Source organism: Mustela putorius, unplaced genomic scaffold (assembly GCF_011764305.1).
Source record: "Mustela putorius furo isolate JIRA1106 unplaced genomic scaffold, ASM1176430v1.1 tig00000992_pilon_pilon_pilon, whole genome shotgun sequence".
NCBI classification, from domain to species: Eukaryota; Metazoa; Chordata; class Mammalia; order Carnivora; family Mustelidae; genus Mustela; species Mustela putorius.
The window spans coordinates 761,155-774,715 of NW_025421526.1; the positions used below are offsets into that span (position 1 = coordinate 761,155).

The 13,561-nt window shown below is 38.7% G+C and overlaps 1 protein-coding gene across 9 annotated transcripts in view; it reads right to left on the bottom strand.

The window, feature by feature from the left end:
• Positions 1–884: 884 nt before the first annotated feature.
• Positions 885–13,561, bottom strand: part of TFPI (tissue factor pathway inhibitor) — a 99,367-nt gene continuing 86,690 nt past the window's right edge. For 7 of the 9 annotated variants that reach the window (XM_045086447.1, XM_013061879.2, XM_013061881.2 and 4 more), the window contains 2 exons: positions 4,017–4,196; positions 885–3,317 (listed from right to left, as the gene is read on the bottom strand). In XM_045086447.1, the coding sequence (XP_044942382.1) occupies positions 3,211–3,317; positions 4,017–4,196 (287 nt within the window). In that variant the 3' untranslated portion in view covers positions 885–3,210. Of the gene's footprint in view, positions 3,318–4,016; positions 4,197–6,067; positions 6,185–7,522; positions 7,548–13,561 lie in introns of those variants that run through there. The other 2 variants (XM_045086449.1, XM_045086451.1) reach the window with 2 other exon arrangements.

Genomic DNA, 13,561 nt, shown 5'->3' on the forward strand with positions numbered 1-13,561 from the left:
CACCTGAGTCCATCTATACTGAAGTAAAATAACTTTGGCCTTTCAAATTTTGTGATCAAATATAACCCCATTTTGTTTCAAACTTTGGGGATCCAAATTTTTGGATGAGGAAATCCTATTCATTGTCCTCATGCTCTATTTTATTACATTAGATAACCAGATGTGTTCACATCTCTCCTCTTTCTTTGGAGAAATGAATTACCGTGTACCACTACTCCCTTAAAAAGTGCTCTGAGTAATTCTAGCCCAGACACCAGCTACGGGGTTGTAATTCAGGGACTGGCCCCAAGGGAATGTTCTGTGAGGCGGAGTACAAGAAGAGTAATTCAGGTGTGTTCACGCTAAAGTTCTTGAGAAAGAACTGAAAGTCAAAAGTTGGAAACTAAATTCAAATAATAACTTCATAAAAAGGAGACAAACAGGAACATTTTATAAAATCACTCAAGATTTCTCCTAAATAGTTGATTAATGTCATTTTCTTCCTCCTTCTGACATGGAAATGGGCCATGACACCTTTATTAGTCAAGATTGGAAATCCTTATAAAAGCTGTATATGTATATTAAATAAATATGTATATTAATGATATATATTTAAATATGCATGTCATATTTATATAACTGTAGGAGACGATTGTAGAAATACGTGTGGAACAGAGTATGCATTGTAAGGCATAGTAATTAATTTGTTTAACAAATAAGAAGTCCTAGTATTTGAATGCACATTTGTAAATGAAAGAAGATTATTAGCAAATTCCAATAAGGGAGGTAAAAGTCAACTGAAGCTTATGGAACAATGTTTTTCTGTCTCTTAGGTCTCAGTCTTTGTAATAACTGAAGAACACTAAACTTTTTTGAAGTATAAAAAAACTTCGTAACAGTTACACTTCATTATTCAAGATAATATTTTATTTCTTGTAATGTAAAAACTAAAATCATTTGAGCAGTTTTCAGCATATTTGTTAATTTTGAACACAATAAACAAAGTTGGTAAATATATATAAATGCTGTATAATGTAATTCTATATAAAATTCACAGTTAGATGTATTTGATTATGTAAAACAAAGTAAGACAGTACCACCAGAGAGCTTCTTATCTAAAATTACAGCAAAAACAATATTCTTGTGAATTAAACATTGCAAACTGTCTCAGTGTGAGTCTGTCTCGATTACGTAATGAACCCATGGGTGGTTTTTGGAGAAAATGTCCAACTCACTACTGTGTTATTTATACAGTGTTGGTGGCAGCTAATCACTTGACCTAAGGAGACGTCACCCTTTATTTAAGGGTGTTGCTATCCATGTATAAATGACAAGAACGCATACTGCACAGGGATTTTGGTTTCCCAAAGTCTCAAATTCCACAGCAAACATTCAGTTTAAGACTATTACTTATGTATATATTGTGTGTATGTATTCTATTTGAAATCAAGATATAAAGTTAAGTGGACAAGTTGACACTATTTTATAATGATATAATTTTTATGCCATAGGATGAAAATGATTTATAATTATATCTTAGGACTTCATATTCAGCCTCAAAAGTATGTGGATTTTATAGCGCACATGAGCTGGACCCTGAATTCATGTGGAAAGTTGAGAAAAGATCACATTTTTAGGTAGGAAATCAGCATGAATAAGTTGAGTAATTAAAGATGTAGTCAGTGAATAGCGTATACCCTTTTAGCTAAATTGAAAGTTAAGAAAGAGAGCAGTAGTTAAATCCCAAAAAATACATATGAAAATAAAATTGTGGGGAATGGGGTGGGGTTAAGTACCAACTAGTGAGTCCTTGATGGATTCTGAGTGGTGGGGAAATTGGGGAAATATACTGAGTTAATTCTTAGGAATCAAACCAGGACTGACGTGAAGCGTGCAATAGGGCCCCGGAGCTGAAGGACATGAAACAGGAAGCAATCGTGTTCAGAGACCGATGATATATATTTCTTTTCCTCATACATATATATATGAAGAAACATAAGAAGTCAAAATTGGCTTCAAACTTTCAAGACTGAGGAACAGGCAAAATTAGAACCCTCCTGCTAGAGGAAAGTCATAAAGCTAAACTAAGTAGATGAAATGGTTACTTGCTTCTCGACGGCAAGTTCCCAGTTAAAGGCAAAGCTAGAGATGAGGCTACAGAGACCGGAATGTCCGGAAGGCTGTGGAGTCCGTCCGGCAACGGCTGAGCCGGGAAGGAAAGGTCTAGATCTGGAGGAACAGAATGAACTCCAAGGAAAGGTTAGGTCACTGAGAGGGAATATCACTTAGATTTTCTAGTAGAATCTTCCTCTTCGAAGGAAATAACATGACTTTCTTTTCCCCCACCTTAAACATGACTTACTGGGTTGTACTACATGCAGATCCCAAGGATATATAAGTAGGTTTCAGCGGGTTTAAATATTCTTACAATTCTGGGTAAGAGAAAACTTTGTTAAACAATGAATTTGGGACACACATGAACAATTTCCTTTTGATTACCATTAAAAATTTCCCTTTCCACCAAGCCTCTTCTCACCACCATGATCATGATCTTAACACACAACTATTCAACCATTTTTACTAATATAATGGGTCATAAACCAACAAAAAATAGTTAAACAAAATCAGGCACATAATAGAGTTGATTCTTTTTGTTCTGATAATGGTTTGGCTCGAGATTGATCTGAGGCACGGGCTTACGAACAAGGAGAAGAGTAAGGTCCAGGGAGGAAGGCACACGACGGATTGTACTATTCCCAGCTCCCCTCAATGCGCGGTTGGCCGATCGATCCTTGCAGAAGAAAGTGCTTGTCACCATTTTAGATGTGAAATCCAAAGGGGGTTTGATCTTTAATAGCTATACTTTTTAATCTGTGCATAGGCAATAAAGGAGATTATCATCTACATGATCAAAACAAATAAATGACAACATATTTTCAAACAACTGATTACCAAATGTAAAAGTGGACCGATTGGATGTGGTCAGTTATATGATAACTTGTGGTCAAAGGAAATAGAGAGGGATTGAGAGAGTAAGTAAATTCATAGTAGCCAGCCCTGAATATGCACTTCGATTACATAAAGAAGTTAATTCTGATACAAAGTATTAATAGTGGTTAATATGTACATAGAAAATTCATGGAAATATTCATTAAAAGGATTTTGGGAAAGAAAATATAGTGAAAAGTTTCATCCAGAATATTTAGAACCAATACAATAATGTAACAAAATTTATGTTTTTTTAACAAAAATTTTTTCATACACTATTTTCACTCTCTGCTTCTTTCTTTTTCTTTTGGTTTTAATTAATCCTCCTTTTGATATTCTTTGGATGAAACCTACATAAGGAAGAGAAACAAATGTATTGTGCAAAACAGAGTAATATAATAAAACATTTTATTTACATTTTTCTCAAATTATCTTTAAATATATAAAACCAAAAAAATTGGCTTAAAAGCTTTAATTAGTCTTTATGCAGAACAAGCTATTTCTAAGGAAGTCATTTCACATATATAAGAATGAGCAAAAATGGATAAGCATGTTTCTGACTTTTATTTCTCATCTTCGGTCAGAAATTCATGCTCATTTTATTAAAGCAAACATGTGGCTGAATATGGTGGACTTACGTGTGATTTTTTTACTTATATGTTAATACTCTATAAACCTGCATCATTTTAATATTCAGAAGAAAATCAGTAGCTACATTTAAATGTTGTGCATTGTAAGACAGCTTAAAAATATTTTGGTATAATTTACAATGAAACCTTAGTATGTAAATATTAAAGAATAGAATGTTTTGTTTCAAGTAGATTATTTTTTCTGTGAAAGACACATTATGAGGAATTGTAGTTAATATCTCCAGCAATATCATCTAAATGTCATTGAAAAGGGGACATATATTACCTAAATTACAATATTTTGTTTATTATAAGTAGAACTAATATCATAATATTTTTCTTATATTAAAATTTGTTCATAATTTCAATGCAATTATTATCTTAAACACTAGTGAATTAATGGGAAAAATGTCCTCTTACCTTTCTTACAAGCCCTAAAACATGCTTTTTTAGAAGTGAAATTATTTTCATTCCCTCCACACCCACTGTACGTAAATGGGCGGCATTTCCCAATGACGGAATTGTAGTAGAATCGGCTCTCATTGGCGTGACACAATCCTCTGTCTGCTGGAGTCAGACACCAGGAAGGACCGTGAAATTCTAAGAACATCAAGAAAACATAGTAAATCACATGACAGGTAATCTGAAAATTTCACATTGTTTATTGTTCATCTATTTTCTTATAGTATATTCAAAACAGTAATCTGATTGAATAAAAGTAGTACTCAGTGAAATTCATGTATTTCAACTCCAGGAAAATGCTTTAGGAATCTCCAAGTGTTCACCGCAGTAGGACCTCGGGGAAATAAAGTAGATCTGTTTGTTAAAGTGAAGTGCTGTGGTAACGCTCTAGAGGGGAAAAACTAGTTGCACATGATAGAAACCGCTATTCAAAAATTTATAAAAATTTGTTAACCGTGTTCCCTTTAGCAGATTATCAGTGTTTACACATCCTTTTGTTTGTGGATGTTCGACTTGGGGAGAAGCGTCGGATGAGCAGTCCTCCCTCTGAGCGACACAGGCACTGGCACTGAGGAGGCGCGGCTGCTGCCGCCCTGTGACTCCAGTTCTAGGTGGGGTAGTTAACCACAGTTTAAGGCACAGGAATTCAGGTGTTCGAGCTTCAGAGGAGGATCCCTGAAGAGATGACTGATGTGGTGATCAAGTTCTCTTGTGACCTGAGGCATCAGTTCTTGATGAATTAGACGTTTTTGCAAAGGCAGGCGTATTGTTAAAGCCGGTGAGCTAGGACACATGCGGGTTTAAACCAAGCATACAAACTGGTCTGTCGGCGGACAAACCACTTTAGAAACCAAGAAAGAAAATGCAACCAGGGTTATATGAGGATCGCTCGTTTTCTTAAGACAAAGCAGAGAAATAGTTTCAGTTCAATGCTAGTTTTTAGCTCTTTTGGGAATTCCTGTCAGTGAGGGGAAGCTGGTGCTCTAGCCACAGACTTACGAGGCTTCACATTAGTAAACCAACACTGCAGGCAAGTTGGTAGATGGAATCCAAATAATAAAACTTTAGGGGCTTTGCCAAATAGTGAGATGTGGGACAGCGGATGCAGACAAAGAGGGTATACTAAATATACAAAACTGGCAGAAAATAGATCTTTGAGGAATCCAGCCAATGAAGGCAAATAGGTTGGCCAGAAAGCTAAGTGGTTTGATGACAAGCGAACCCCCGATGAGACTATAAAAGAAAGAAAATGAAACACTTTGAGGGGAAAGATGCAGAAATTATTTGATCTGATCTGAATTAATGAACAATAATCCTAATTAGAGGGGTGCCTGGGTGGCTCAGTGGGGTGAGCCTCTGCCTTCGGCTCAGGTCATGATCTCAGGGTCCTGGGATCGAGCCCCGCATCAGGCTCTCTGCTCAGTAGGCAGCCTGCTTCCTCCTCTCTCTCTGCCTGCCTCTCTGCCTACTTGTGATCTGTCAAATAAATAAATAAAATCTTAAAAAAAAAGAAAAGAATTCTAATTAGACATAAAAAATACAAGCATCTACATTTCCTCCTGCCTTCTTAATAATGTAAATGAAGATGAGAGTGTCTTGATATAATGGCTCATATACTAGAGAAATCCTGGAAAACAAGAGTCAGAATACTACAGAAAATATATAAGACATTTTAGGAAGATGAAAATTCTGTTCAAAATTGAAGAACTGTAGTCACCTAAAGAATACTGTATTATTTAGGTCCTTGATTAGGTCTATGAACACTGATTTTTAAAGGAAGACCTTCAGATCTGAAAAACTAAGTCATGCAGCCTAAGTCATCTTTTATGTCCTCCTATGTGGGGGTTATAGTGCATGATTACTGCCAGCATAAATCAAAACTAAAATGTTACTTGGTGAGAATGTACGCTTAACTTTCTAGAAACGGTTGAAGTCTCCTGCCTCCACTATGGCTTATGCAAGAGGAATTTTCTAACAGGACAGTAGAAAAACACTGTTATTGAGCCTACTATTGTGCGACTTTTCCAGCTCTTTATGCTCTGGATTCTCAGTAACCCAGAACCTAGAACATGAGGTGGCTCTCTCCTGCTCCCACTTCTATCTCCATGAGCTTCCCAGGTCATCACCTGTGTTTAGAAACAAAAGAAATATTCCTCAGGCAATTAGCCTAATTTGAGAAACAGAGAAAATTGCTATTTTTTTTTTCATTTTCAGCAAGCACCCACAGATGCTTCACAGCTGATGTAGAAATACGACAGTATGACTTACTCCTTAGTTTCACTTCTGCATGTTGGAAACAGGACTGAGTAGTTCACAGTAATTTGAAGATAATAAATATAGACATTTCTGTAACTGTTACACTTCTTTACAGATGCTAATTATTATGTGTTAACAGCAATGTTCTACCTAAAGTTCTTATTCCAGGGCAGAGAGAATTTTCTGATAACATGAAGCGAATCCATACTTCTGTTCCCGTGATCTGCAGCAAACTTAGCCCTATAACAAAATCAAGGCTATTTCAAAGTAAGAACAAGCTTGACTGGTACATCTGGGGCTCCAGACCTAGACTGAAGTTAGCAATGGAGGCGGCTCTGGAACCGTGGGGCATATACTATGGGTTTGGTGGGGAGAGGTACCCTAGCTTCTGTCTTCCTTTGGTCACTGAGTCTTCCAACAATGTCTGCCACTCACCAAATCTACTCAGAAGCCATGGGAAAGAGCACGATGTATGTATAAGACAGGGCAAGAGGCGGCAGTGAGATTAGCTTGAAGGCAAACAGGCAGTTGGCCCACACAGATGCCATTGGAGTCTCGTGGTTGTTCACTTGTTTCACTTTTTTTGCCTTGATTTTAATCACTGTCTACACAGATTATCAAATCTAACTCGGTGTTGACTCAGATAATTATTATGATTTGTAGCTCTAAAAATACAAGTATTTTGATAGTGGGTTAAAATTTGAAATTAATTAGTAAGAATGTTGTATTACAGTTAACTTTTAAAAGTTTTTAATACAATTCTCCTAAAATCATTTGAACTCCAAGTAGTTAAGACTATCATTGGATTGGTGCCCCTGGCGGCTCCGTCAGTTAAGCATTCGACTCTGGATTTCAGCTCAGGTCATGATCTCAGGGTTGTGAGACTGAGCCCCACGTTGGGCTCTATACTGGGCAGGAGCCTCTTGGGATTCTCTCTCTTCCTCTCCCTCGACCCTCTCCCATCCCCCTCCCTCTCCCTCTCTTAAAAAAAAAAAAGAAGACTATCATCAGATTACGCTGGCATAGACAACAACCTATGACTAAAATAATGAAGCAGACGGCTTTTCAAGGACATTGTCGTTCTAATGATTTTTTGAGTCCTTGATTATCATCTCCAAAGGTGAGGAAACAGGGGTTCTTGCCCCCGTGGGGAGGTAAGCTTGGCTGTTTTCAAGTAACACACACTCTAGAGAAACATAAGCACTCACCTATTCAAAATCCAGACAAGGATATCTATAATGAAAGAAAATATAAAGGTTTTGAAGTAGTTACACAATGTAGTTTTTTTTGGTCTAGATTATAATTATTCACAGGTATTTAAGATAGAATAAAAAGATACTAACCTGACTTCTGTTCATTTTCCAAAGGTAATTTAATAACCAAATGCATTCTGTCTTGATCTTGCCATTAATAACAACTTGGATGGCTTCCACTTAGAGGCTCTAGGACAGTTTTCAGAGTTCAGGCTCCGCTACATGCTGCCAGGAACTGCCATGATCTAGTGTTTCTGCTAAACTGGAGGGCGCACTACAAAATCAGTCTTCTATTCACAGTGGTTTATGTAAGTTTTCTCCAAAACTTATACTGAAACTTCAAATTTTGTAGTCACTCTGAGTCCTACCGTGCTGTCTTCCTGTTCCCATTTTACATACCTAACATTTAGGCTTTTATTTTACCAACCAATTTAGGATCTATGAATCACCCCATGACTTGCTGAGAAATGTTTTGTCTTCTGAGATTGTTTTAAGGAATTGAATAACAAATCTTTCCTTTGAATAATATGTTCTTTTCCCCCATAATTTTCTAGTAAAGAAAAATATAAAGACTTTAACTTTCTAATTATAATTTATCATTGTAAGACACTGAATTAATGCAAAAGTATAACAAATATAAAACAAAAGTTCTCTCTAATTTGACCCTTGTCCCTTAACTGTTGTCAATGTTTCAAATTGCTTTCCCAGGCAAACGGATACGAGCGTACCACTCTGTGTCGTCCTGTACTTACTAGTATTTTGTGACTGTTTCAGTATTTGCTCATATCCACCTTCTTGTTAATAAGCGCAGTGCTCGTCTCTTGAACTGAGTCCAGTGTGTCTAGTCAACCACGACTCATGTGGATTCTTGTTTTCAGCTCCTATTGATGGCTCGTGAGCATTCTTGTACACAGGTTCAGATATTTCTAAAGATCTTTCTAAAATCAGAATTGTGGGGTGGCCGGGTGACTCAGTCCTGAAGCGTCTGCCTTCGGCTGAGGTCCTGACCCTGGGGTCCTGTAATCAAGCTCCACATCGGGGGCTCCCCCTCAGCAGGGAGCCTGCTTCTCCCTCTCCCTCTGCCTGCCGCTCCCCCTGCTCGTGCTCTCTCTGTCAAATAGATCAATAAAGTCTTCTAAAAATAACTTAAAAAAAAAGAATTGTGCAAAAGCCATACACGATTGATAATTTTGTAGATGCTGCCAAATTTTCCACTAAAAGTTTATATAAATTTATACTTCCACAATGATGTTTAAAGGTGCCTGAACAACTGCTAAATAAAACGTGGGCAATGCATTTAATTACATTCACTCTTCTCTTCTCATACCCACAAGAGCAGATGATTCCTGGAGAGACGTTTTTATTACATAGGGACCTTAGCAGTGCTCAAGGTTGCAACTCCCCAGAACAGACACTACTACGCTGTTTATTCTATACTGTTAGGGATTCTCCAGAAGCTACCTTCAGTCTATATTTTATTTACTTCATGATGTGGTAGGGAACAAAAACAGCAAAGAAATGCGAAAAGGAAATATGCTAGAATGTTGACAGTGATTTTGTTTGTGAAATGCAAATATGGCCAGTTGTCTTTTTCTTTTCTATTTTTTCAATTTGTCTAATATTAAAATTATAAAATAACACATGTTAGAAATAGGATTATATAAGCAAAATATTTTTATATTCACCCCAGAGTCCTGAGGTCATAAGGAAAAGGCTGGAGATTGGGAATCTGCTGTGGTGAGAAGTAGAGAGTATCCCTGTCACCTGTGAAGACACTACTTACAGAGAGTGATTCTGTACTGCGGGAAAAGCAGTATCTCCGTTCACTCACATGGGAAAGCTGGTGTGAAATGGGCAGAGACTGGCGTTCCATATTGCAGGGAAAGCCAGCGGGGCATGGGAACAGGAGTACTGTGAACTTTTTTCCTCTCTGTCCCTGTGCACAGTAACCAGCTGAGATTGAAATGTAAGAAGCGGGCTTCTAGGACAGTCAAAACTGAAAGGTCATGGGGGAATAGACTGTGAGACGCCTTGTCCCAACAGGAAGCTCCAAGGTTAAAAAGAAAGAGAAGCTGTGCTGGTGTCCACTGTGTTGGACTTCTGTGCCCGGATACTGCCTACTCTGTGGACAGAGCTCACAAAGTTATCTTTATCCAAGGGTTTTTCTAAATAAAGCCATCAAGCAAGCAATCCACGGTAAAATTACAAACTATGATGCTGCTATATGAGTATAATTTATCCTGAGATAATTGTCTTATAATCAGAAAAATTCTTCCTTAGACGGCTGTACAATTGAAGACCCTGTAAGACTTTAGTAAAGGTGAAAATTAACATTTACTTAGACCCTTGAGCAGCTTTCAAGGAAGAAAGAAATTTTAACAAGTGGAAGAGATAGAGAGGAACATGAGAAAAGGAAAGGACAAGAGTCAGAATATTCCTAGTGTGGGGCACTTTGCAAAGCCCAGGCTCTCTGGAGAGGGTGTAGTAGGTGCCGGGCTGGGAGAGTAGATCTGGGCCAAATTCGGAAGGTTTCTGATTACTATAGACTTGGGTTTATGATATAGACATGCATGAACAACTTAAAGTATTGAAGGATGAAAAACACAGCTGTGTTCTTTCTTGATATGTGAAGCAAGCTCCACCAGGCCTGTGGAGGCTGAGTCCTGCAGGAGACCTGGAGACCCCAGCCGAGGCAGGTGCAGAGGAAGTGTAGGAAACCAAGCGCTGCACGGCCTCTGGCAGGGAGGGAGCTGGAAAGACCACCGTTCTGGTATTTTTAGACGGTCAACTCAGAAGATGGAATACTTTCAGTATGTTATGAAATAAATTATAGTATGAAACGTAGTCATAGCAGTTTTATAATTTACAGTTTCATCATGGCTTTCTTTCATTGTAGCTTTACCTAGAAAAATCCCTGAGAAGACAGAATTGTGAACTGTGCTTGTGCATTAGCCAGCATCTAAAAGAATAAATCCAAGAAGTTAGATAAAGATAGAACACAGGTTTAGGAAAAGATGAAGTTTTAATTCTGACACCCTTCAATGGAAGTGCTATACCACGCTCTGTGCCCCACACCGCCCGTGCAGCTCTCCGTCTTAGCACGGAGCGTAGGCACTGACGTCATCTCCACACCTGTCCCTCACCCCACTTCACAGGTGAGCCTGTAAGGAACAACACCAGCTTTCTTATTTTTTATTCAGACTCCCCGTTCCTGTGACGATCCCCATCCTAGAGAGTCACTCAGGATTTGTTGAACTGAACTGACATTAAGAAGTATAACAGATTTATGCCTCAGGTCATAGGATACGATTAGAAACACCGGAGAAGGGGGGTGGGGTTATGGACATGGGGGAGGGTATGTGCTATGGTGAGTGCTGTGTAGTGTGTAAACCTGGCGATTCACAGACCTGTACCCCTGGGGCTAAAAATATATTATATGTTTATAAAAAATAAAAAAATGAAAATAAAATAAAATGAAAAAAAAAAAAAAAAACACAGGTTTTCAAGACCTCCCATCAGGGTATCCAGTCCAAAGACACGAAATGTGCATTGGTGTTTTATAATCACATCTGGATTTTAGAAGGGCTTAATTTTACTTCAGATAGTCATAGTATTATGACTATTGAATGAAGATACTTCAGGTCAAGGTTACAGGCTTTAGTTACATGTAATAATTATCACTGATAAAATGTATAAAATAAAACCCCTGCTCAGTTATAAACCTCCACTGACACTGCGTAATCATGATCAAAACCTTCAGATATTAACAGTTCTGAGTCCTCACTGCATGTTGAACATGGGGATAAGAATTTTACATTTTCCATAATCATCAGCAACTTTGTGAGCTATTGCTCTCCATAGATAACAAGTGAGGAACTTGGCCAAGAGTTGTGTGATTCTTTCAAGTCCACAAAAAGACCTGGCGAGTAGGAGGAATTTAAACCCATATCTTTCCATCCATAAGCCAATGCTCTTAACCACCATAAGGTGTCCTCCAAAAACTACCTAGAAAATAAAAATAACCGAGCAAAGACAACTTAATAATTATCAGATAAAGAGAAAGCTGTCGTAACTTCCCTTTTATATCCAGTTTCCAAATTCTGTCTCCTTTGCAACTCGGGCTCAGAATGTCTTCTGTATTTCTTACCCTAAGTTACATGCATGAAGTCGGAGTTTATCAAGTTTGAACAGGAAAAAGATACCTCATCCAAATAAGTCATCAAATGAAGAAACTGGAAACAAGTCTTGGGCGTAGGAGTGCTGAGCCGAACAGTATTCAAAGAGCTCAGATATGAAAGGCAGGAATTACTGCATTTGCATAGTAACCTGGACCGATTCTGCAAAGAGACCGAAGTTCCCGGTGTTTGTGCGCCCTGTGAGCCCATGTGCACTGGCCAGCCGGCTCTCCTTTTAATAGCGGGAAGAAGTGAGAAGACTAGAAACCACGTCCCGCCGTGTCTCAAGAAAAGATAGAGGTCAGATTTTCCTAATTGATATGTTTTATAAAAGTGCTTTTTAAACTCTCTCCTGCACAGATTGGTCATTATTCAAATAGAAGTAGGGCAGTCAGAGAATTACAATATAGAGTAGCACAGGCTTTTCTAACCCGTTCCTCATTCCTAACCTGCTCTGGAGCAGTCAATACCAAATTCCTGTGATAATAGGGCTGTGCCACACAGGTCCACGGAACGAAAGAGCCCAGTGATAAACCCAAACGTATCTGGTCAGTTTGTCAACGACAAAGGAGGGAAGGACATACAATGGGGAAAAGACTGTTTTTGCAATAAATGGTTTTGGGGCAACTGGTCAGCTCATGCAAAATAATAAAACTGGACCCTTTCTTCACCATATCTAAAACTCAAAATGGGTTAATCTCAATGTAAGACCTGGAACCATAAATTCCTGAAAGAAAACAGGCTGTGAATTCTTGGGCATTGGTCTTAGCAATATGTAGGAGTCTGTCTCCTCAGGCAAAAGCAACGAAAGCAAAAATAAACAAGTGGGATTACATCAAACTAAAAAGCTTCTGAACAGTGAACAAGACAACTAGCAAGACGGAGAGGCATCCTGTGGGATGGGAGATTCCATGTGCAAATGAGGCATCTGAAAAGTGGGACTATCCAAAATGTGTAAAGAACTTGTACAGTTCAACACCCAATTAGCAATTCCATTTAAAAATGAGATAACCTGATAGACATTTTTCCTAAGAAGACCTACAGATGTCGAACAAATACATGAAAAGAGGCTCAACGTTACTAGTCCTCAGGGAAATGCAAATCACAGCCACAGTGATACCACCTTACACCTGTCAGAATAGCGAGTATCGGGAGACAAGAAACAACAAGTGTTGGCAAGAATGTGGTGGAAAAGGAACCCGCAAGTGCTCCCAATGGGAGTGTGTATTGATGCAGGCACTTCGGAAAAAATTATGAAGGCTCCTCAAAAAATTAAGAATAGAACTACCATATGATCCAATAATTCTGCTGCTGAGTATTCAAAGAAAGCAAACACACTAATTTAAAGAAAAGATACGTGTGCCCTGCATTCATGGCAGTGTTACTGAGGGCAGCGAGCTATGCAGCGGCACAGACGTCCTTCGGTGGACAAACGGACAGCACACACGTACACCCCACAGAATATCGCTCAGCCACAAAAGGAATGAGCTGTTGCCATCGGTGAGACCATGCTTGAACCTAGAGGGTACTATGCCAAATAAGTCTGAAAAGTCAAATTGCATATGATTTCACTATATTGGAATCTAAAAACAAAACAAAACAAAACACAAATACAGAGAACAAACTTATGGCTCTGGGAGGGCATGGGGACGGAGGAGTCCACAAGTGTGGGCGCACTCGAGCCGCGGGAAGTCTCCGTCCTATGGTGGGTCGTGCATGCACAGCACGGGGAGGATGAGGGGTACTGGAGTGACTCTGCGTGGGGGCAGGTGGTCGCTATGACAAATATGAATGTCAGGTCACTGTGAGCGAACAGTGC